At 34.9% G+C, this 26,034-nt stretch overlaps 3 protein-coding genes across 7 annotated transcripts in view; 2 read left to right on the top strand and 1 right to left on the bottom strand.

Annotated features, from left to right (window-relative positions):
• LOC134842165 (uncharacterized) overlaps window positions 1–26,034 on the top strand; it is a 423,659-nt gene that overhangs the window by 209,947 nt on the left and 187,678 nt on the right. The gene's annotated exons all lie outside the window — the stretch shown is intronic.
• LOC134842166 (uncharacterized) overlaps window positions 1–26,034 on the top strand; it is a 409,681-nt gene that overhangs the window by 209,953 nt on the left and 173,694 nt on the right. The gene's annotated exons all lie outside the window — the stretch shown is intronic.
• The window catches only part of LOC134842497 (teneurin-1-like), an 82,079-nt gene that overhangs the window by 12,740 nt on the left and 43,305 nt on the right, over window positions 1–26,034 (bottom strand). For 4 of the 5 annotated variants that reach the window (XM_063858865.1, XM_063858867.1, XM_063858866.1 and 1 more), the window contains 2 exons: window positions 17,237–17,530; window positions 7,504–7,657 (listed from right to left, as the gene is read on the bottom strand). In XM_063858865.1, coding sequence (XP_063714935.1) covers window positions 7,504–7,657; window positions 17,237–17,530 — 448 coding nt within the window. Of the gene's footprint in view, window positions 1–7,503; window positions 7,658–17,236; window positions 17,531–17,946; window positions 20,508–26,034 lie in introns of those variants that run through there. The other variant, XM_063858868.1, reaches the window with a different exon arrangement.

The following is a 26,034-nucleotide window of genomic DNA, read 5'->3' as shown; positions in this document are numbered from 1 at the left end:
GGATAAATTTCGCACTTTTCATTCAGCCACGATCCAAAGGCTTCAATCTATAATTGTGACTTAGTCAATCAATCGCTGAATAAATTCTAAAAATGAGGCACAATATTGGAGTTTAATTTAAAATGCGGCACATCTTTGAGAAAACAACTGCTATGTTGGAAGTAATGAAATGATAAATTGACATAAGCAAACATTTGTTTAATGGATTTCCGCTGCGAAAGAGTTAAATAGAGTCCCGTCTTGGAGAAATTGGACCGCATAGGCAGGGGGTGGGCTTACCGCAAGCTGGGCTATGGGTTCTAATGGAGGGACGGGCTAATTGTTTCCGAGAGAAAAATGGGCCCCATTAATCGAATTACCTGATCAATTAGCAGTTCCCCGAAACTACGGAATAAGTAAGTAACGATGGATGTTTCCAGCGGGGAAAACGGAACTCAGTACTTTAACTACTCTAATTTAAGTTGTATGAGAAAAGTTATATGTTTAAAAAAATCAAAATTTTTCAAGATTTTTCCTCGGTAAGAAATTGTGAGCCGGTACAATTGGGAAAATTCGGTATAATTGACTTCAGGTGGTGGTATTATGGTGATAATTTGGTCCCGCGGATAATATCAGGAGATTGATCAAAGTGTTTGTTCATAAATGACTTAGGGCGCAGAAAGTTAGCGATATGATAAAAAAAAACCCAGAGTAAAGGTGAAATAGGAGACAATCTCCCATTGAGAAAATGGGGGCATAAATCTACCCATATGAAATTTTTCTACGTGGATGGATTGCGTATGATACCACCACTGCACAAGATAAAAGGAATGTGAAAAGTTTGCACAGGCGACGCCGGTTGGTAAAGACCGGGTTTAAACTGGGTAGATAATAGGTAACTAAAGGCGGTCGAAGTTGGCATCAGCGGGTTAATTTAGTGTACTCTTTTTCACTTTTGCCTCTTCTGTAATGTGTAAATTATAAGTAGAGCAAGCAGGCGGATGGCGGCTGTGCTTTGGGTAATTTGGATTTGATGGAAGAGAATGAAAAGAAACGAGAGATGAAGATGAAGAGAAGGTTGAATTGGCGGGGCGTGTGATGTGGTGAATAGAAATTAGAATTAAAGTGAACGAGCGAAAGAGGTACGTAAGAGCAGAGGAGAAGATAACATGAGTTGCCCTATGCCTGGGATACTTAAGACCCGGGTCGGGCTAATATGGCACACAGCAGCCAGTAGCCATACAGACAATAAAGACAGAGAGACGTTAAAACATGTGGGTGAATTTAAAGAGGGGTTAGTACCTTACCCACAGAGGGAAAAAGTGAGGGGAAATGGCCAAGAGGGGAGCAAAAATTAGCAACTACAGCCAGAAAGAAGAGACTGATTTTGGGTTCAGATGCTGATGATGAGATTGAATAATAAGTCGCGTATATATATGCCTCTACATGTATAAGACTAATAATACACATGGTGGCGTTATTGTTGCATCTATTGTGTGTATGTCACACATACACAGAGCAGCACAAGACAAAAAAGGGGAATATGTAAATGAGGGAAGTGGTACGCAAGGGGAAAAAGAGGCTGGGAGGGGGAGGGGGAGGGGGGAGGGGGAGGGGAGAGGTATTCTTAGGGTTGAGAGAGTATGGTTCAAGAGATGTCCAATTCCCAAAGGTGGGAGAAATCCATAGAAGACTTCATCTCTGGCCGCCAGACATTAAAGAGCACAAAAACAGCGAAGAGACTTGCAAATTAGAAAAGAAACAGGAAGCTGGACACTAATTTGGGTCTGGCTGGAGGCCAAATCGGTCCACCCAAACAAAAAGAACAATTTGTGAGTCCAATCATGATTGCGTTTCACCTTGAAATGGCTCGAAATAGACTGCAAACGCTGCCGAGAAAATCATGAAAAATTCAACTGAGAAAAATGATTTTTACTTTTTACAGAGTTACTGAGATGAATGGGGTTTTTTACTGAAATTTTAACCTTTTCTAGTTAGCTGGGTTTTCAATTTCTCAAAGAGTTTTGCCCAAATTATACATCCTATAACTTTCTTCACAGACAATTATTTTAACAAGATGATGAAAAAACGCGAATGTAAAAAGTTATTTAAGGAGACATTTACGACAGACAAGGAAATGAAAAGACTGCAGCTTTATTTAATAAAATACCAATTTTGTCATTTTCGATTTCCACCTTCACTCTTTCATTTTACCCCCAACCACAAGGGACTTTCTACCCACAGGGTTAAAATGAACAGCTCTAGCTAGTTAAAAGACCAGAGTTATAACTGGAAGTTGTATATAACTAAGTTGAGTATGCTGAAATAGGCGTAATCGAGTTAGAAGTGTGGCCGGCCGGGCAGTGATGTTCAACAGGACACGCGCGTCAGATGAAAAGCTGGGGGGTTCGAGGCTGTCTCAAAAGTGACGGGGGCTGGGAAGATAAGGTACGTGGACAAGACAGGTCCAATTCAGATTTAATTTAATCAAACTAGCGCGAACGGGAGAGGGAACAAGAATTAAAAAAGGAACAAAAAGAACAAGATACAAATTTGAGCATTTAAAGATTCAACAACATGTTAGCATCGTTAACTATTTTCTGCCTGAAATTGTCTTAATCTGACGTTATCCCAGTTTTAACCGTACCAAAAAAGTTTGCTTGAAACACTGCACAAAAAATTGAATTAAGATTTTGTCTCATTGAATTAAGATTTTGTGTATAGGTGGTAATTGTATCGAGTGAATTTAAATTTTTAACTTCGATTTTAACTGCATGCATAAATTCTCTAAATAATGAATCGAACGTAAACTTCAAAAATGTTTTCATAAAAAAAGTTATCAAAAAATTTCTGAAGAGGGAAAAGTACCAGCATCTTTCCACGTTTTTGACGTCACGGTATAAATTTCGCAGCTTCAAAGCAGAAAAATATCTACTTAAAATAGAATATGTCATTAAGATGTCTTGATGGTGAAAAGCAGAAGCGTTATCATTTTTCCTCTTAGTTATTCTCCGGAGACCTTTCCGATCCATTTTGAAGGGGAGGGTACACGCTTCGATACACAGACAAAGACCGAATAAATGTGATAAAAACTCCATGCATGCCAATCACTACTAATTTTGTCCACAGTATTAGTCAGTCACAAATTCATCAGTTCACATTGGGCAATGGCATATTCAGAGTATTATGGTATCCCGCTCAAACGGCATGTCAAAAAAATGAACTTCAAACCAACATAATTTTTTCATATATTAATTTGAAAATTTATAGAACAAATTATAATTGATATATGATAGAAACGCAAAAGGCACAGGTTTAAGTCTATTTTGTTCTACTTCATCTTAACAATCGGAAAAAATTGGAGGTTTTAAACAGCGTTTCGAATCTGGCTTGAAAAGGTGTTCATCTGATAAGAAAATTGGTCCGTCAGACTTTTATTTGTGATACTTACCTTTGCGTTGAAAAACGCCAAGGAAAGGATAAAATTTATCCTCCATTTTAGGGTTGGAATGAAAAATTGCGTGAATGGTTATTTTCACAAGAGATTTAAACTTCTAAATACTGGCACCTAGGACTAAATAATGTGCCTTTTTTGTTCCGTTTTTCGAATAAAGTGAAGATAAGATATATATGTTTGGGATGGTTTTCTATTCCGACCAATTTACAAAAGATGTTGACAGCGTGCGGGGATCGATCCAGAAATCTTCGTGTTTTCAACCGCGTATGCTTTCACTAGTTTAAATTCGGTTAAAAAATGATCAATTAACATTTCCTAGTTTCAATGCGCGAATTATTTATGCGTGGCGAATTATCCGAGCTCATAATAGTGAAGTTCAAAACTGAAGGGAGGCCAGCTAATTGGTCATATTGATTCGACTCAAATTTTAAAACTTTGTATTTGATATGTGGCATTCCAAAAACTACTGCAATTTTATTTAAAAGCTTTTCTAAACCAGTCAAGGGGCAGTCGGAACATTGAGGGCTTTGCCCTGATATACGAGCAGTCGTGTTCTTTATTGATTGTTCCAAGTTTCGATACGAAAGTAACGGAATATTTGTGCTCGGGGTGGGTTTTTTTCTTCAGACAAATTGCGACTTTTTAACTAGCCATTTTTGACGGAATTTTTTTTTATATCATTCAAAAGGTATTGTTGTCCTGAGCTTAAATTTGAAAAGATATTTTACCTGTGATCATTTTTTGTAAAGTAATGGGGGTTTAAAGATTGCCATTTTGGCCAAATTTGAGACAATTAACGCGCGATATATTTCGCGCTATTAACGCGTAAGCGGAGATTTAATCCGTCTTAGAACACGTTCCAAATTGGTTCAACGAAGCTTATTTGCCATAGTTGATTAGTTAATAGGGGCGAAATCTATTCTTTTGAACTTTATATGGCGTGTGGGGGGATGATTTTCAAAGAAAAAATTTTAAATTTTAGAATTTTTTTTTATTACATTCAATATGTTAATGATATTTATGTATTTACTGTGCTCCAAAAAACCTTAAAAGGCAGTCGGAACATTCAGGGCTTTGCCCTGATACGAGCAGTCTTGTTTTTTCGTTACTTTTTTGCAATAGAAGACCAAGCAGTGAATTACTTCGACTCGTAATCAACCGAAATTGAATTCATGCAAGTGAATCTGTCCAACAATTAGGTTACTAGAAGTAAAATACTTATCTCTTTTTCTAGTTCTATATATTGAGCAGAAACTTGAAAAAATTATTAAATTTTTAAAGAATATTCTTAACGAATTCAACGGTTAAGCATATGTGAAATCTTGACTTGTAACGAGGTTCGCGTCCTTTGCAATAGGGTAAAAATAGTTGCCAAGATCCTTTTTCAAAAAACAAAATTGAACTCAAACAAAAATAGAGTTGCTGCGCAAGAAGCTCACAAGTTCCGACGAGGTTCAGAAAAACTGAAAAAAAATGGTTCGTTCTTTTTTAAAATTCTGTGTCATTTTTTTTTGTGAATGGTTTGATGAGAAAAAAAAAGCGAAAGCTTATTGTGCTTTTATAAGACCAATAATAGCCTAAATAATTACAAAAAATAGCTCAAAGTTAGACTTAAAACAAAAAACTTCAATCCCTAATTATGCCTGGAAAAAACTAAAACATGCAAAAACTTTCAATGGTCGTAACAACAATAAAAGACGGTAGAAGAAACCAAAAGTGACAAACTTTAGAACCACTATATAATTTTTAAAAATTAAAATATATTTAGTCGTTTTTCTTTTGTGAGTGATTAGAAAGACCAAAAACTAGAACTAGACTTCAAAAACTAATAAACAATATCTGATTTAGCGATTAAGTATATATTTTTAGACTTTTTAAGGAATGTCAAAAATTGACGAAGTCTTAAGCAATCGACAGCATCCTGAAAAGTAAAAATATCTTTATGATTGCAGACCAAATAACAACAGAAGAAGCTTCAATATGAAATATAACTTGACCTCGTATGAGGCCTGTATTTCGGGTTCCTAATTTTCACGGAAAAACATTTGTATACCAATATTCTTCTAGCTGCTAGGGACAAATTTTTTTTTCGATCGCCGATCGTCTGTAAAGCCGGTGTTTCTCTAAAAGTTGCTTTAAGAGAACAGCCAGAAAGTTAAACAAATCATTGGCCGGATTTTTTCCGCTTTAATCACCTTCCCGGTTTTATGAAGAAACATAGCCCCACCCTGTTGTGACTTTTCGCTTCGGAGGATCTATGATTTGCCGGCTAGTTATATCGCATAAAAATTTATTAGCCAAGGCACCATTTGCGTTATACCGCCACCATAAAATATGGAGCAATATATTTTCACTTCAGCGCTTGTCAATATTTATTTTACAAACCTCCATTTTTAATGTGGAAAAAAATGTTGAAGAAAATTTGTCTCGTATTACCACCGGCAATTCTAGCGGCCTTGTGCTTTCATCAAATAAACAACGACTAAAACATTTAATCTCGTCTGAATATGCTTTGTTTTCCCTTAATTTTCTTTGTTTTTTTTTTCTGACGCACTTTGTTTACTATGATCACAGTCGGTGGGTAAAATTTTAAAGCCGCATATCGGAGCCCCCTGAGACCAAACTTAGAGACTTTGTTCCCATTTCTCCATTAAACTGAGCAGTCTGGGAAATAAACAGCACAGGGTGATCAGTTACGGTTCTCCTTAGAAGTAATGAAACAGCAGAATGTATTTGGCTTAACTATTTCACAAATTTTGTTCACACATTTTTTGAAGAAAAAATTTATCCTCGCTGTTTTAGAAAGTAGTGCAGAAAAGTTTCGATCAAAACATTTCGTTCTAGGTGAAAATTTCATTATGGAACTTGAAAATTATATTGTTTTGAATCATCACTAACTGTTCGTCCAAAGTGATTTGAAGTACATGCCGGAGCTACCTAGTTTTTTCGAAGTGCGCAAAACTATTCAAAAAACCGCGGAAATTAATTCGATTTTTTCTTTTTTTTTGTGAAACCAGCTTGTTAATTTTGATCTTTAAATATTTATTGAATATTCAAAATTAATTCAAATTGCATTGAAATAATGAATTCAAGCAAAACCTGGTTAAAATTGAATCAAGTGGAAAAAAAACAAATGAATAAGATCAACACTCGACTTTGGCGAGACTTTGTGATTCATGAGATTAGTATAGAAAAACGCGCTCTAAGCTGTATTTTCTTCCTCCTGAATCTTTCTCCACGTTTATCTCATGAAAATTATTTTACAGAACAATATGAATAAATTAGAAACAGAGTTTGTTGTGAAGAACTATTAAGATAAAGGTGATATTTTTGATCAATGGTAAAAACGGAAGTTCAGATATGTTGGAAAAATAGGGAGAAGGAACAATAGAAGGATGATTAGAAGGAAAAGTAAACAAAGGGGGTGTATTGTTTTTGATTTCACACTCGCGGGAACATCAAGGGGACGAGGAAGGGGTTATGAAAGCGTAATTACAACTGAATGGGACTTGTCAAGCATCTCTTATCAATAAGACAGGTAGTGTTACAGTTCTAGTCATTACGCGATGTGATTTTATTTCAACCTCTCCCAAAATAATTTTGATAACCAACGACTCAATTAAGATGGAAATCAAAATAGTTTATTGAAAGTGACATTTGAAAGCTGATTGTCAATTGAATAGTGAAAGTCAACTTTTAAAATATAAAAAGATGACGCCTCAATTAGGAGCATAAATGATTATTTTTATTCGACAATAATTGGTCAGAACTACGATGACAGTTCAAACAATGGGTCGCACGAGTGTTCGAGAACTTAATAATCCCACAATTTCAATTTAAAAAAAGAATTTTTTTTTCAAATTCGGACATGCTGATGCCAATGCGATTCTAACAACACTCCCCTCATCACGAACTTTCTTTTCTGTAGATAACTCAATATATATATATACGCGATCCGGGACGTTATTTGTAATTCGAGGGCTTCGACAACTTTGAGCGAACGAGATTGATTTGAAACTATTTTGTGTGATTTTGCTAATTAAATTAGGTGAAGGTTTAGAGCTTACCCCCTTGAGACTGTTGCCGGCCAGATGATGCTGCCACCCGCCCCTGTCCCTGGAACCATTCCACCCTGCATTTCGAACTCATCCTGACCATTGGGGGAGTTTCCCTTGACATACTGAACCCTGTCATCTCCAGGAGTGGAAGCGTTTCCAGGTGCTGAAACGAAGTACAGCTCGTTACTACAACTGTTGGCCTGGTTTCCATATTTCGACGACCCGGTTGATCGTCGGTCACACTTTGGTTTTTCGAGGAGTTGGTTCTCGGGAGACTGGATTTCGTAGTAAATGGGATCGACGCAGGGATTCGAACCCGAGTTTGTCGTTCCAGTACCTCCCGATGTCGAGGGCGACGACTGCTCGGGACTTACGTAAAAGTACGGGCGGCTACTTTGAGGGTTATTTTGGCCGCCAATAAGAGGACTGTTGGTTACAAACAACTTCGGGCGAACTGAGTTTTCGAGGCAGTTTCGATCTTTATAATAACCCGCGCCAAGAAACATAGATAACAATTTACTCGTCAAACACAATAATTACATATAACTTGGCCGATGCAATAAGTAAAGTTATGCTACCAGCTACCTATTAAAAACTGTAAGTAAAATTAGACTAAATGTTTATAGATAGATGCAAATGGGAAGCCTGTGAAATATTTATGGCAAATTAGTCTACTTTTATTGCAGCCAGAAGAAAAAGAGCAATGACCTTAATTTCAAAGTTTAAATGAGTAGCACAATTACAAATAAGGGTAGATAATAAAGCGACACCGTTTATAACGAGGCTTTTGACTGAAACTGTTCTTTACCACTTAGTTTCTAAATATCTTCATTTAACAACTAGGCTCTGTGAAAGGTTCCCCTAATAATTGGGTTGACTAAAAATTTGAAGTGATAATAAATCCAGGAACAGAAAGACACGTAAGTCCCGATCAAATCTAAATATGGTAATGGAAACGAAGTTTTGTCAATTTTGAGATGAAACAACAGAACAATAGAAAGATTCGCAGGACAAATTGACAGGCGAAGTCGAGATTGTTTGAACTAAAGTTCCCTCCAACAACAAACTGCTTCGACTCTTGAACAAATTCTATTTTGTCATCGATTGCACGAGTAGACTTTAAAGAGTTCAAAAGAGTGTTGGTGATATATCAAGTATGAAAAGTATTGGGTAACGAAAGTGAAGAATATTCAGGCATTTAAATTCGTTACTTGAGAGCGGCAATGCTTGTTTATATTGCCACCATTAATTATGGCATCAAGAGGGAAGTCACAGAGAGTCGAGGGAAAAACAACTCATTAATGGTAATATAGAAGCAAGGAAAAATTGGAAAGAGTCTGGTTTTATTGGCGAATGAAGAGAATAAATCTTGTTCTATCTAGGTTGTCTCTTCAAGTTAAGACACCCGCCCCGATTGATAGATGGGGTGAAGAAACAAAAATTAGGCCTAATAAATCACATCAACATGGCTTCACTAGCTCGTTAGGGTAGATGTAATCAGGTTGCGTAAAATTATTACCAACTTTGACGCGCAAACTTTGATCAGTGTTTCAATTTATTTGAACAGTGACAAATCATCTAGGGATGGATCATCACAAGACATTCAGTTTGTCAGGTGGAATGAAAAAATAATCGTTAGGAATTCGATGGTTAGCCAAGATACTATAAGCTTGATCATTATGAAAACTTAACAACTACTAGTAAAGCGACTAATTTTTAGGCTATTCTTCTAGGAAGTGACAGAGAGAGAGAGAGAGAGAGAGAGAGAGAGCCACAGTTTGCTGGTACAAGTTTCAGGTATTAATACTGGAATTATCAAGATCAAATCAATCAAAAGCTTGTAGATAGCAACGGTGTTGATGGCAAATAGTCGATGAAAGAGCAGGACGGATGTTTGTTCACGATATGGGGCCGACTTAATTTCATAAACAGTATCTATCATCCACTATTTTAGAATTATAATGTGCAAGGGCGCATATGTAATACATAGATGGTAGTAAACATTTGATCTACACTGGTCAAGTTAGAGAGAGCAAGAACGACCAAGTTATTAGAAAGTTAGTACTTTGTTTGCAGAGAAGGAAAAGTGACAAGTTGGCACACGGATGTACAGCATCAGTATCTTTACTTTATTATACCAACAGAACTGAAAATGAGACCAACTATAAACTCAGCGCTACTTTCAACCTTATCTTCCCGGCATGCCAAAAATAGGTAGATAGAAAAAGTTGACCAGAGAAGTTATTACCAAGATAACAGCAAGTAGTTGCTCTGATTGCTTATTGTTATAGCAAACGGCTTCTAATCAGCGTTGGTGGGTATAGCGGCACAGATACAGAGTAATATAGGGGTACACATTTGGGGGATATTTCTGCAAATATAGCCCGGTGGCTAATGCAAACATACTTATAACACAGGGTAAACTGCAGGACAGGTGAAGCAACTAATCAGCCATCGGACTCTGCTTATTTTGAGAGGGGGAGAGTAGGCTCTTATCTTTCAAACGGCCGAGAACTTCATAACAGAAACCTCTGAGCTTGGAAAATTATTATAAGAAAACTAAACATTTGGTCCGATAATCTTAAACAGTCAGGCTGATTATTTTAGCTCTTCAAAAAATTGATGCAATTTCGATATACTTGATAATGATTTGTAATTCTATTCATTAGCTTTTCGATTATTTGAGCGAAGTTTTTTTGACTAGGTTATTCGATCTGGCAGTACAGCAGACAAAAATATTATGCTTACTTGGTACTGTTTACTGGGCAAATTGTTTTTTTTTTCATCCATTCCAGGAGGAAATGTTGAACAAGAAGACAAAGATCGTTGAGCGAACCACATGCGACCCACATATGGGATCAAAGGAGCACCAAATGTATAAAAATAAAACAAATCGGGAAGAATTGAAGGCTAATTTGCTTTCCTAAGCTGTTTTTACGAGATGCTAATCAGAACTTCAAAATAATTTTTTTTCAATGCGAAGATTGACAACTATAAAACGATGGCATACAATTTGAGTGAAATGAGCTCACGAAGAAAACAGGATTCAAAAATAAACTTTATAAATAATCATTCTCAATAACTATGTATCAAGCAAACCAGACGCAACCTTACAAAAATTTGGCTTATTTTTTTTCAGAATGATATCAGCGTTCAAATATGCATTTATCTAATGAAGCATCAGTAACTTACTCGTTTTTGCTGCTCATGCGTTTCAAGAGGAAAATGAAAAGAAAGCGCTCATTAATTGGTTAAGTTTTTGAAGATGGGATGGACGCGCATGCCTTAAAAAACACAGCCAACCCACAGAAAGAGAAGTTATACAGAAACCAAAATTTTTACAAAACTGCTCGTATCAGGGCGAAGCCCTGAATGTTCTGAATGCCTTTTAAAATCTATGTAGCAGTATTTGCTTAAAAATAGATGAGTTTTTCAAAAAAAAGTTTAAAAAAAAATTGAGAATTTTAAAATGTCATCCCCCCAAGTATCATGTGATGAAACTCGCTCCTACTAATGTAGCACTTCTGACAAATAGTCTGTTTCAACCAATTTGGAACGATTTTCAAGCCGAATTAAATCTTGGCTCATGCGGCAATAGCGCGAAATATAACGCGAACTAATAGTCCCAAATTGTCCAAACTGGAAATTCTTAAGCCCCCCTGAATTTATTCAAAAAGATCACATATGAAATATTGTTTTTCCATTCCAAGACAACAATACCTAGCGGATGATGTCAAAAAAAATTCCGTCAAAATAGCAATGTCAAAAGTCAAAAATTGACCGAAAAAAAAAACACCACGCGTAAAAACAATTCATCGCTTTCTTCTTTAAATCAAAAATTTAATTAACGGATTAATTATCAAACATACCAGACAAACGTTTATGACAAACTAGAATGCTTGTTTTTCTTTCAGAAAATTTTTAAGCGTTGATTTTAGTTTTATTCAAATTTCTTAGTCAGAAGATGCATTTAACTACGATGTCATCAGCGGAGCAGTTTCATTTTTTTTGCTGCTCATGAGTTCCGCAGAGATAGAAGAAAGTAAAGCGCTGAATAATTGGCCTAACTTAATTAGTGTTTTTGTTCCGACCATTGAGCATGGGGACAAACTTGGTATTCCTTTTCCACGCAAAATCAGGCAATGTCATCGGTATGCTTCGAGTTTACAATCATACTAAAGCCCTCTCAGCCGTGATTCGAACCATATTTAATTTTTTTAAAGTTTAAATTGGAGTAGAAAAAGCGAGCAAGCAAGCTTCATATAAAAAAATAAGCCGTGAAACTTTCATTTAAGCTTCCAAATTTTTTTAGCGCCTTCTTTCAAGTAAAAGCAGAAAAAACTAATAGACATTAATTTTTTTTGAAGTTTGATGAGTTAGAGTGTTTTTCTACTCATTTTTCGATGTTTTTTTAAATGAAAATTGTAATCAAATTTGCCCAGTTTACTATAACTAATGACAATGCCAAAAATTTGAGCTTTCGTAAACACATGTGCTTTCGTTGAATGCTCATCACTAAACGAACAAAAATGACACAATTTGAAAAGAAGAAACTTTTTTTTTAATGTGGTCGGAAATTTCTGTAAGACTTGCACGCACGATAACTAGCCATCATTTTTATTTCTGAATACGTCGAACATTGTTTATAAGCATTACCATTATAACGATAAGGAAGAGCTACTCAATTCAACTAAACCATAAAAAAAAACATTATTTTTTGGAAAAAAAAACAATTTTTGTTCCGAACTTTATGGTTTCCTCAAAATTAAGATTCCTTTTTGAAATTAAATATCTAGTTCAATTATTTTGTACCATTTGAATTTTTGTTACTGGACAATCTATACCTCCTAAATGCCAAAATGAATTTTTTTAAACAACTAAAAACAAAAACCGAAAAACTAAAAAAAATTCATGATTAATTTTATTTACTGCTTCCAAAGACCAAAACTAATGATTAACTTTTCGACCGAAATTACTTAGAAATAAAAAAGAATCATAACAGATAATTAGTCCTACAGAAACAGGGAATCTCTCACTCAATTTTCAGTCAAGATATTTTTTTGGTATTCGAAAATAAGTATGAGCAACTCGTCTTTTTGTACTACTTTGAAGCTACTTTTTTCCAGGCAGCAATTATTTTCATTAATATAAACGTGATAACTAAATATGATGTTGAACTAACGCCTAAATGTTGCAACAAACTGCACTAAATCAAACAACTTGCGATGCAAAATATTCAACTGAGCTTATAACACTGCAGTCGCAAGATAAACATATATTGGCAATCAATTCGGTTTAAATTCGAATACCTAAAATATAACGGTGAAAAAACCATACTTTGGATAAAACTGCGTTTGATATGCCTTAAAATTACTTCGGTTTTTCGAATTTACAAAACAATAGGAACATTTGATCTAAATCTTGGAAAAAAAATGTTATTATTGATAAGATTGATAAAATTGAAATTTGTATAATCTTAAAATTAACATCATTAAAAACTTAGATAGAATATTGTATAATCTTATAAATTGGTGTTATATTATCTACTTTAGTAAAAACATTGTCTGATTAATATTCTTCAGAAAATGAAAGAAAACATACAGCCTGAAAAAAATTATTACAAACTGAAAGATGGAAAAGCGTTAAGCAATTCATGAAGAGGAAAAAAACGATTGATTACCTTAATTTTTTTTTCGAGTTTTTCAGTTTCTTTGATCAAATTGATACGCTTTAGGAATTTTGGGGTTCCAAAGCACTCGCTGGATTTGAATTTTTAAAAATAAATCTGGCCAAAATGATTAAGGATAGACGATCGCTGCGTAAGTAGCACAGAATGTCCAACAAAAGAAACTTATGCTCAAATGGTTAGATGAAAAGCCGAACCATTTTTTTCGAATTTTCTATCAATAAAATAGTATTTTTCATTCGGTTATTTTTTTCAAAGAAAGAGGGCAATCGAATAGGAATAAAGCTGCAAAAATGGGCGCATAATAGCCAAAATAATTTTTAAAAAACGCCGCGTAATTTGGTCTCCGCGTGATTAGAAATTTCTGGAGGAAAAACACAAGCTAATCCATACTTCGAAAAAGTGTAACAACTTCATTCTCTTTTCACTTCATTCTCGGAGAGCCCAAATGCGGTCCCATCTAAAAATTGAATTAGAAAAACAACAAAGAACAACAAGAAAAAAAATAACAGCACCCGATTTCAGTCCAACTCAAATCAAGAGGTGATCGGACAATAATTAAAGCAAAAAATCTCTAAGTTTTTAGAATTTCAAATCGTAAAAGTTAACACACCAAACATCCGTCATAATCAAATTTTCTACATTCTCGAATTTCTGCAAAATTAAATAAATGCATCAACGACTGAAAAATTGAGGTTTTACTTGCATTTTAAACATATTTTTAGGGGAACAGACCTTCGGAATCAATTTTATCCCCTGAGATTAGAAAACAAAAGGCATTGAGTGGAAGATCAGGTTTTATGATGTAAGGCTACACTAATAAGGCTGCAACAAAAAGGCGTTCCCTTTTTTCACCACTAATTATCGCGACATTATTCATATTTACCCCGTAGTAAGGTAACGCCTCATTATTAGGGCCGATTTTTATTTCAACCTCATCTAATTGGTAAAAATTATAACAAGAGAAGAAATAAACACCCGAAAAAGGGATGTCACAATTTTTGAAATCGCTGATGGGTCAGTTTTTGAAGTTAACGAATTTGTGAGTTCTTAGAGCGGGTGATTATAATGGAAATCACTTTTACAGTGTTCCATTTCGTTTTAATCAATCAGATTTTGCCCTATAATTGGATTTTTTTTCTCTATTTCAGTCTCAATTATCGACGTGGTGATTGATCCTCGAACACTCAATATGGTGACTGGGTTTGATTTTAATTAACACCTCAAATGAATGAAAAGCCAATAATCAAATCAGTTGACCCACTTCAGCAGGTTCTGTTCGCTTCATCAATTGCCTAATTTGCCCAAGAGCCCAGTCACTGTGAGAACCGGAAAAGTACTGGGACGAAACAGGCCAGCCAATTAGGAGAAAAAGTCAAAAATCACTATCAAAAGTTTACGAATAAACACAGGATCGAAAATTTTATCAAACAAAAAGATCAAAATTATTTCATTTTTAACCGGTGTTAAATAGCTACTTATCATTCTTTTGATATAATTCTAATCAAAAAGCGCCATTTAAAGACACGGTTAATATATTCAATAATCGGTTAGCTGAGTTTTCTGTTAGTTGGCTCGCATTTGGCCACTTATGGATTCCAATTAGGTATCTCGGTTGGTCACTTGTAGATAATATCAATCAGTTTGATTGACCCGACGGGGTACCAAAAGATGAAATTATTTAATCGGCATAAAATTGAAATGTTTTTTTTTCTTGCAGATAAAAAAAAGACCGAAAATGCCGAAAAGACTCAAGCTTAAAAACCACACTTCAAGCGAAGAAAAGTTATCTTAGCTCAAAGAATAAAGAATAAATACTTCTACCCAGAAATCAAATACACAGGGAAGAGAAAAAGTAAATCTATACTTAAGAAGACCTAATACGGGACTCTTCATGCATTTATTCACTTCAACTTTCAAAATGAACTTTTTTGCCTTACATCTTTTGTAAAGCCCCATATTGTATTTCATGTGCCGTGCCTCTTAGAGGGATTAAATAACCCTGCGATGGGGATTGAATGAGGTGCCTGATTATAATCATCGCCAGGTACTGTTTCAAGATCACATTATCAACACATTAGCGGGTTTTCAAACTTTAGCCTTGCATCAACTTAGTGGAATAATTGAAAAAAAAAAATAGAAAAGAAACCGTCCAAAAAAACTGAGAGAGGTCAGGAAACCAATTATTATAATTAGGTCAGTCGTTCATATTAGTCCTTGGGAAGTAACGGGCAGTCATAATTGAAATTGATTTGCGCAATTCACAAAAGAGCGGAAAAGGAGCTACCTGTGGAGTCAAGTTGAAATGAGAATAATTTCCTTTTAAAAAAAATTAAGTTCGAACAAAAGACAAGACTTTTTTCTGTTTCTTTTATATTTCCAAAATTCAGATTTTAAAAATGAGTGCTAGGAAAAACCACACTACGAATAATTTCGTAAGCCCGTAAATTAAAAAATGGTTTCAACGCGTTTAAAACTGTCACCTTAATATTTCTCTTCAAGAGTTTCTTGAAAAATTGAACGTACGTAATACTTTTCATACTTTCTTCCCTTCACTTTGTGAAATAGTCGGAACAAAACTTGCTCGTCAAAAGTTATTTTCAATTCTTTTAAATCCCATGAGCGTAAATTTATGTCAAAAACTTAATTCGACCTCAGCTGATTTGTGAGAAAAAATACTTCAAAAAGAGAAAAAAATAATCCAAAAAAATTCATAAAATGGTTATCAATATTTTCACGAAACTTACATCAAAACGAATCAATCACAGTTGACGACATTCGCAAGTTTCAAAGATTGTTTCTAAGTTAGTCAATACAACTAAAAACATATGGCAGCAAGCAATATAGCAAGTGAGCCGATAGATATGGCATAAATTAATAAGCAAAGAAAAAATTTTAAGCTGCAACAAATCTGCAACTCCTAAAAAAAACTTACATTAGCTCATTTTTTACATAAAAAAAGTGATTTTGGAATATTTAAATTGCGCCAATGAAAAAACGGAATTGAAAGGAAACCGTCATAAGTTAAATCAAACTAATCCTACATAGTTTTTTGGATAGCACTGGGGTGGGCTTAAAAAGGAGTCAATCCAAACGAATAGAATGGAAACAAAACAATCGAATCACGAGATAAAAATAACGCCAAAGAAAAACTAGGATAGCCGGTTGCTGTGTAAGTAGCGCAGAATGTTCCGACCATGTTCATAAAAAATAGGGAAAAAACGTTTTAAAAATTTTATTCAAATTAGGTTAGTTTTTAGTGGCTTGAGTGATTTGAGAACTATATGATCGCGTAGCGAATTAGTGAATGAACCAGAATTAGAGAATTAGGCATGATCGACATTATTTGTTTTCAAAAAATGAATACCAAAAAAGAAGAAAACAAAATTAAAACTAGAAAAAAAAAAACATTTTTTTCTTATTTTTTTTATATAATAGTTTTATATTTTTTGAATTGTCAAATAAGCGCTGAAAGAAACATCTACAATTAATTTTTTTGTTAATAAAATCAAGTTTTGTGAGCTCAAAATTAAAAAAAAAGTTATTAAACATTTTAAACCTGTTTTTCTCGGAGAGTTTGTTCGAAACTTTTTATTATTGTTCGAATGACGACTGAATGAAGGCTTCAATATGATATACCAATGAACTCTCTCCGATGATTATTTGTGGTAGCTGATTTTGCGTGGAAAACAAAAAAACTAACACACACACACACACCCGCATACAAAGTTCCTGCTCATTTTTAATGGTCGGAACAAAAAACGCACAGTTTCATTACAAGAAAAATTCGGTCGGGAGACAAACCAAAAAAGGTTTACAGAACAATCCAGATCATACATCAGCGTCAATCATTCCATCACAAATCAGCATAACTAGTTTACAAAAATTTTCTCGACACTGATTTTTTCAAAAAATTCATATGCAATTTGAATCACAATCAAAAAGACGTCAATACGAAAATTGAATTGAACCCGCCGTATGACCTTTTTTGGTCACCTCCTGTTTTCGAGGAGGCAACCAAAAAACTTTTTCATAGAATCGTCTTGAACTACTTACTTCCTGGAATATACATGGTTCCGATTCCATTCTGGGTCGCAAACTGCAGCATCAGCTCCTCGGGTGCCACCGGGTGGTCTTCCATGTTGGCACTTTGTTGCCGGAGTCCTCCCCCGTTGAGCAGCATGGGGTTGGTCTGGTTGTGGTGGGAGGCGGCGCTAATGCGACTCTGATTGGCTAGTGAAGATCGGTGTGCGTTGTTTCCGCCTAGAGGGCGTCTGCCGAGAGTGGCAGCAGCGGTAGCCGAGTCCATTTCGGGCCCGGTGCCACCGGAAGGGTTCACCCGAGAAGTAGCTGAAATGAGGAAGACAACGGGATAATTATTTCAAAAACCAGCAAAATTGGCAAGGTCACAGGCACAGAAAATATGCAGATTTTATAAAAATCGATTTTCAACATTTATTTTTGATCTAGTATAAAAACCAAAATTCATTGTTTTGGCTTTTTTTAGCGGAAAAAGAATTATATTGAGCTGTATCATACATTCTTGGTTTAACCAAATTGAATAGCTGCCGCGCCACGTACGCTTAAACAATTGATGCAAAGCTGAAAAACCATTTTTTAGAAACTAAAATACTAAAACCAAAATTATAAGACAAAACTAAGCACTAAGTCGAAAAATCGAAAAATTGCAAAAAATTAAATGCATCATTCATCCCGAAGGACACATCAAACTACAATTCGGCGAAGATTATTGATCCAAAACTGACCTTGATTTAATATGGAATCGATAAGATAACTTTGCGTATGCTGATGGTGGGGGTTGAAGTTACGATGGGCTGTGATATATTTCAGAGGGGTCATGGGGGAGTGGTGATGGGGGGGAAAGTGGGTTAACTCCACTCCTGCGAAACTGCGATGGCCAGTGGAGTGCTGTTGGAACATGGCGGGATGGAAAGCGAAGGGGTACTTCCAGAGGGAATCGAAGTCTGACTGGAAGTGGGGGTGGGGAGGCGGGGGTTGATTTTCGTCAACTACTGACGGGTGAGGGGCGTGGTGGCCACCCGCTGCACTCATAGCCGCCATTCGGGAAGCAAGCGGGGAACAGAGCGCTTGGTACGAATATGGCATGTGGTTATTATGAGGCATTTTTAACTTTCAACTAGCGCTGGTTTATAAGTAAAAACTGGAGATAAACTAACATAAAAGCAGAAAAAAATATGCATTTCAGCATAAATAATTTGAAAAATTAATTGGTAACATTTTAATGACTACCGAAAAGTTGGTAAGTGAGCATCAATATGGCAACAGAAATTGGGTTTAAGGATCAAATTAATCGGCGAATAAGCAAAATATCCTTTATAAGACTTGAGATACAATTTACTCAAAATTGGTTGGTCAGTAACATTTCATCAAATCAAGCATAACTGTCATTTTCTTTCAAATGTAGGGCAAAAATATGGAATAATAACAACAAAAAAGAATCTTTTTGATTAATTTTTTTCAGTTGCGTTTGTGACTTTTCACAAATTTCAATCAAATGATGAAACTTCATTAAATAGAAAACTCATTTGTAGTTATTGTATTTTCAGAATAGCGATTTTGATTTTTTTTTTGTTGTTGAGACAAAGAGTCGAGAAATTTTGTGAAAAAATCGCGCCTTTTAAAAATTCATGGCGTCACAAAGTAAGTAGAAATATAAAGCGAAGGATATGCCGTGTTGAAAAGAACATTGTAGCTTCAACGGTGTAAAAATGGTTGCGTACAATTGAAAACGTCTGAAACCATTATAGTTTCATTTCAACATTAATTTTTAATTCCCACACGTAAAAGTAAAGCTCCGGTTCTACACTCAGTAAATACACTCCATGGATTTTGCAACATAAGGAACAAAGAAGGAAATCTACTAGATGAAAGTTGACATTGCCAAACGAAATGTTTAAACATCAAAGCTGTTTAAAAATTAAAGCTGCGCTTTCAGCATTAAAACAAAGATAAATTTACAAATAAAATTTTGATCAGCCGTCTAAATTAGGAGAGGCTAATATGATATTTCAGTTTAAAAGAATAACACACCCCGATAAAGACAAAATTTAATTTAGTACGCGTTTGTCTTTTTTGGCCAGAAAGCAGTAGTTTTTGCAAAAAAAAAATATAATTATTTTTTTGTGAAATGGTAATAAAATTAACTTAGCGGACAGTTAAAAATGTGGCATAAGTTCTTTTACAACCCAAAGTATGCGTAGAGATAACTTCTTTTAAGAAGAAAAAGTGTCATAAATAGTTCGGATTTACGACTGATAAGCCGTTCTGTCGCTCGAGGCTGGAAACTGACTTCGATCTGGAATGTCATGACGGACTTCTGGATTCTGTGGTAAGAAGAAAGAAATAAAGAAGTACGGAAAGCAATCAAAAAGTGTGGCATTTGACCTCGGGCTAAAAGGGCTTATAACTTTCACCAATGGTATTGTAATAGTAGACGTGTCTAGTTAGTATAAAACTTGGCACAGTTTTACCCCAATTTTAATTCAGCATTCACACTCTACTACTGCTTGATGAAATTTCTAATTCAGAGCGGTTGTCTTCACTTATGCGACTCGAGTTAAAATAGGTAGAGAAGTAACAAATTCTAGATTAACTTGGAAGATAATCTGAAATCAGTAATTTTTAACGGGGAAAAAAAGGGGAAATTAACTGAGTGAAACTGTTAACCGTCAAGCACGTAAGACTATAAGTAACAACTGAAATGAAAATCCTTCGCTTCAAAGCTGGGATGAAAATTGCAGCCCTAAGTCTGAGGTTTTTTTAATATCGTAGCAATTACGGCTAAAAGTACTTTATGTCCTTTGCCGAATCAGCATATTTGTTTGAGAGCAAGAAAAGATCTATGCTTTCTGCTTTTCTTCCCTTTTTTAGTACTGAAAATGTAATAATAAGTGCAATAAGAGTACGTGTGTCGGCGGCACAACCGGGAAAAGAAAAAATCCCTCAAAGCTGTGTAGTGTAAAATGTGAAATAAAATGTTACGCGTTGTGCTCATATATCAACATCATCAAGGAAAAATAACAAGTCATTTTACGCGTGTATTTCAGTCTCCAAGTAGACGAAGGCAATTCCGCTTCTGGGGATTGAGAGGCAAATGCTAACAAAAGAAGGATAACTCTTCTTAACTGACGTAGCCAGAAAAAAAAAGAAGAAACAAAAGATAGGTAAACAACCGATCGTACGAGCGAGACACAACTGACAGAAATATATTCCACCCAACTCTAACCTATCAATATCAAAGTAAGTGAGCCCAATCTATTAATTTCCTCAAATATGTCCCTCTTTTCACAAATTCAAAATTTTATTCATAATTACTCTTTTTTGCAAAGTCAAAGACCCTTTTTGTTAGGCTATGTGTGTAGCGAAACAAAAGAATATTTTCTTGCCTGAAACTGTTTGATAACCAAGATACACATTCAAAATCTTTTTGTTTTCCGCTTTTGTTGTAAATTGATTAACATTCCAACATTATTATCTTTGTATCGAAATAGCTGACGCGTCTTTAATTTTGTCTTAGAATAAAAAACAATTCAGCGGAACGGTTTTCTTTTGCATAAAACAGAAAATTGATGTTAATAAGCAAAAATGTCAATATGAATTGGATAAAGAAAACTAGAAAAATTTAGACGTTTTAAAAATACAAAAAAAATATCACCATTTTTTTTGCGTTTCCGATGCGTTTTTAAACGGAAGGACAAAGCCTAGAGGCAAGGAAAAACTATAAAATGACGTATTTTTGCCTTGCATGGTATATGACAACTCTCTGATTGAACAGGTTATGTGAAAGGACCCATTTTTGATAATAAAATACTGGTCAAGATATTTTTCATCAAAGCAAAGTCCGAAAAACCTTTACTTACTTCGAAGAAAACCAAAAAAAATAATTTAACAGAGTAAGCCAAAGAAAGAAAACTTCGAACGTCGAACGAATACTACAAGCAAAGACACCAGCTTTTCAGTTTTTCGATTCGGTGCTAAGTTTTTCTCTAAGTCCTCTGATCCTAGTATAACTGTGCATTACCTACGAGGCAATATTGTCAGCATATACATGGCAGAAAATACAAATTTATATCTACGAGTTATTTCCGGGTTTGAAGCAGGGAATGGGGGTTTGAGGGATAGAATCAAATCCGATCACACGGAAACGAAGGAACTAATTTTAAACCTAAGCAAATGAGTTTCAACTGTGATGGATTTTGAATACAAAAACACAAATCTTCTCCGCTTTTTTTATTTTAGTTTTGGAATTTTTGGCTCGGAAGTCAGCAGCGAATTAAAAATGTTCACAAAAACGAAGGTCATTTTTTAATTACAGGAAGAAAATTTTGAGAGCGTGATCACTAAAACAAATTTCAGCTGGGGATGAAACAATTTGGGAGCCTTAGAGGTATGTTTTGATCATTAAAAAGGACTTATCAAAGTACTTTTCCCGTGATTTATCCGTACTAAGTCACTTAACGGGCGGAAGGTATATGCAATTTACGTTTGGCAAGAAGGAAGCAATTTAATTGGGAGCAGTTGTTAATTTACGGTTGATGGAATTATGGGGATAAAAATGGATTGCACAAAATGGAAGCAAACTTGAATCAGATTCAGACTCTCTTCAAAACACATGGTACTAAATATGCGAAGCAATCTATTGCACAATAAAACACATGGACTGTCTCGATGCCATATAGCAAACAGAAGATAAAATATTGATTAGATTAATTGAGATTATTAGACCACTTTTGCACCTGTATTTTGGAATTCAGCATGCTCAAAATAGGAAAATGAGCACTAGGACAGGAAAAATTGTGCAATAAAAATTACAAAAACAAAGCAAGGAAAGGTATTATTAAAATGGTCAGTAAGAGAGCTGAAAGTGAAGACAAAGAAACATTGAAAAGATGAAGTGATTACATGGATGATATATTCCAGCCTCACAAAATGAACATTGAACAATGTTGAAAAATTACTCCCATCTTAAAATAAAACCTCTCCTTCCATTTTTGAATCTAAAATCAGCTTCGCCATCAAATTGAATTAAATCAACGCTCACTTCATTAAATCTCATCAACGCAAGGCTAGTAGCAGTGCTTTGGCCAATAAACAAACCCCCCAGCTTCATAATATAAGTCGATTTGGGTAAAATCACGATGTCCGGGGTAGCTTTCACGTGCAAGGAGTGCAATGGGAGGGAGACAGAGTAGATAAACCTGCCAATCGGGTCGAAATTGTCAGCCCGGGGACAGGTAGATTTTAATTAAGGACTCTTTTTGTCCACTTGGAACCAGAACGGGATAATCATGGGAAAATTTTGCGAAAAAATTGTGTACCGGAGGTTAAATAAGGAACTTGAAGATAAACTAATAATGATTTTGAAAATTTTCTATCAAAATGAGAAAAGGAAGGCTAGTTCAGATGATTGATATAAAAAGCCTTTTAATGTATACATAGACTTAGAAAAATGTCAAACGGCGGGTTAAAAACAATGGTTAAATATGAGAAGGAAAAACTACGTGAAAGCATTATAGACAAAATAATTCCCTAGAAAAAATAACATCAAAAAATCATATATCAAAATATCAATAAAATTTAGATGAAAAACTTATGGAACTTCGCCTTGGGAACAAATTGTGAATCTTAAGCCCGATGCAGACAACCCAGGGGCTTTAGTCAGTTCGATAGATGCAGGGAGGTTATTGATGAGCTTAACTACAAATAGACATAATCAAGTGCAAATCTCTTTTGCCAAATTTTGAATTGATGCAAGAAAAGAGGCCAATGTCAAAGCACAGCAATAAAAGTACTATCAGAGAAATTTTCGACTTGTTATAATTGTAAAAAAAAAGAAAATGCCGACTCAAAAATGTTGCATACAAAGCAAAAGAATTAGCGTCCGTCCGTTAAAAAAACTATCGTCTTCTCAAACGAACGAAGATTGAACTACGTTCCACTAGTCAACGAGAAACTGTGGACTTAAATATCCCTGAAGACCCTAAAATCACAGCGAAAATGACACGGCACGCAAACGCTTTTTGAAACGGGCAAGTGCGAAGAGAAAGAAAGCGAACTTGTCGCTAGACGAAAAAACGGACTCCTCGACTTCAATAGCTTCTTAAGGCAATGTTTCAGCATTAATTGCCGCTCTTGACCTACACTATTAGACTGAATAGTACAGCTACTACCAGTGTAGATACCAGCCAGGCATTTCGCGTCCAGCAAGCCGGAGAAAAATAATAGGCACTCTTTGACGTCAATTTGTCAATCTTGAATATGAATTGAGATCTATGCGGGCTCATTATTTTGAACAAAAGCAATTTCAAGCGAGTTGCGAGTTGCACAAAACTTGGAAGAACTTTTCAAAATTAAATTTGGCTGAATGGTATCGCTGATGATCCAAAACATTATCAGATACCTGATTACCGTGTATGATGGTAAAAAAAATGGATAACAAGTGGAGGAAACAAATTCTTAAAAAATGATTTCAACTTGACCGGTAATGAAAAAACACTGAAAAATAAACAGCTAATTTTGAAAATCCTTGGTTGAAATGTAACCTAGGAAATTCGAAGTATGGTTTGGGTGTAATTTTCTGGTCACTCCAAACTATTGGAAAGGGCGTATAAAGAAACAGAAAAAAATACTGAGTTGTTTTTTGAAACAATATCAACTTGCGAATTTCCAAGAAAAACATAGCCAACAGACAGTTGAAAAAGATTCAAGGAACACAAGTAAACAAAACAAAATACTGAACTATATTATTTTTTTTTTGAAAAAAATCTCTAACTTCGAACTTCAAAAAAAAAGACAGCTGCGATGCGCTTTGATTTTCTATACCAATTAATGATTGAAACTTTTTCGACAAAATTGGACCAATTTGAGGAAACTGGATCAAAAAGTAAGACTTTTATTTCGCTGAGAAATCTGGAAACTAAATTCCATTTTCAAAACTAGAAGTCGATCATGTTTTTGGCGACCTTTACAATTTTGTTGTTCGATAGAGAAGTTTGTCTTGCCTTAAGAAAAGGAAATGAACTGAACTCAAAACTGACTTTTTGTGAAAAAAAAACAAAACAAAAAAACAATACGGCCAATATAAGAGTCTGAACAACGTTAATCGACTCTTAAAAAAGTGAATATTTGTTCTATTAAAAGAACGTTGAACGAAATGCTCTCAGTAAACATGTGTACTGCACCAAGACGCACGTGTAGATTGGAGAACAAAGTTAATGTTTCTGAAGTTAATTAGTGAAACGGGTTAGGAGAACTGAAGTTAATTAAATGTCGAATACCGGTTTGCAACACACTTGCCATCTCGTGTGTTAACAGGCTTGGCTGAAATTCGTTCATCGCTCTAAAGAGCCAAAAATTTGAAAGCAGGGGAACGATTGGGTCTTTTAGTCGTGTAATTAGAAAATCAAACTGGTTTAGCCAAAACCAATTCAACAAGTTAAAACCACTTACTCTGAAGAGATCAAAAACAACTATAAATTTCCAATCAAAAAGAATTTCTACTAAGACAATGTCCACAATTTCTACTAAAAATCATCAAAATTTTTTAATACAAAATGGCAAAAACAATAATGGCAACGATTTTCTTTTTTACATTTTCAAAAACAAATAAAAAGAACTAGCAATTAACGCACCTTCGGCGCTTGGAAATTTTTCTACAACTCATGAAAAAAACCGCATATATTGGAAACAACATCTGCAAACTTTTAGTGTACTCTGACTGCACCCAATTACAGGGTTGGTATTTTTTAAATTCCCATTTTAAAAGCCTCATCTCGAAAACTTAATGGGCCTCTGGAGAAATTTGGAAGCCAGATTTGCAACCACTGAGACTCCCTGAGAGCACCCTACTATAGGGTTAGGAATCCAAAATTTTGTGAATTTTTTAAACCTGAGATTCCCGAAAAAAAAAATTGAAAAAAAAAAACGTCTTTTCTCGGAAACTAAAAGGGTTTGAGCATTCATAATAAGAGGCAAGATTTGAGACGCCTGGGTGTACGCTGACAATAAGGTTGTATCTTCATCAAGTTAGTAGTTTCAAAATTTTTTGAATTTCTTTGTAGATAAGTTCTTTGAGAAATTTTAAAAAAATCGAAAAACGTCACATCTCGGAAACTAAAAGCATTTTAGCAGTCGCGTTTAGCAGTCGCATGTGGCAAGATTTGCAACTCTTTAGAGTACCCTGACAACACCGAACTATAGAGTTGGGAATTTCAAATTTTGAAAAATAATTAATTTAAACTTTCTGAAAATTTTGAAAAAAATCACAAAAAACGGCACATCTCGAAAACTACAAAGAATTGAGCAGTGATATTTGGAGGCAAGATTCGCAATCCTTGAGAGTACTTTGACAGGACCTAACTACAGGGTTGGGAATTTCAGATTTTTAAAGAATAGAAATAATTCAAGTTTTCTGAAAAACTTTGGAGAAACCGCAAAAAACGTCATATCTCGAAAACTACATAGAATTGAGCAGTCATACTTGGAGGCAAGGTTCGCAATCTTTGAGAGTACTCCGACAGGACCTAACTACAGGTTGGGAACTTCAGATTTTTAAAAACTGATAATAATTTAAGTTTTCTGAAAAAATTTGAAAAAATCACAAAAAACGTCATATCTCGAAAACTACAACGATTTGAACAGTCATATTTGGAGGCAAGATTTGTAACTCCTTAGAGTACTCCGACAGCACCTAACTACAGGATTGGGAATTTCAGATTTTTAAAAACTAATAATAATTTAAGTTTTCAGAAAAATTTTGAAAAAATCACAAAAAACGTCATATCTCGAAAACTACACTTGAGCAGTCATATTTG

The sequence above is a fragment of the Symsagittifera roscoffensis genome, chromosome 3 (assembly GCF_963678635.1).
Source record: "Symsagittifera roscoffensis chromosome 3, txSymRosc1.1, whole genome shotgun sequence".
NCBI lineage: Eukaryota > Metazoa > Xenacoelomorpha > Acoela > Convolutidae > Symsagittifera > Symsagittifera roscoffensis.
This window is presented reverse-complemented; position numbering and strand designations above follow the sequence as displayed.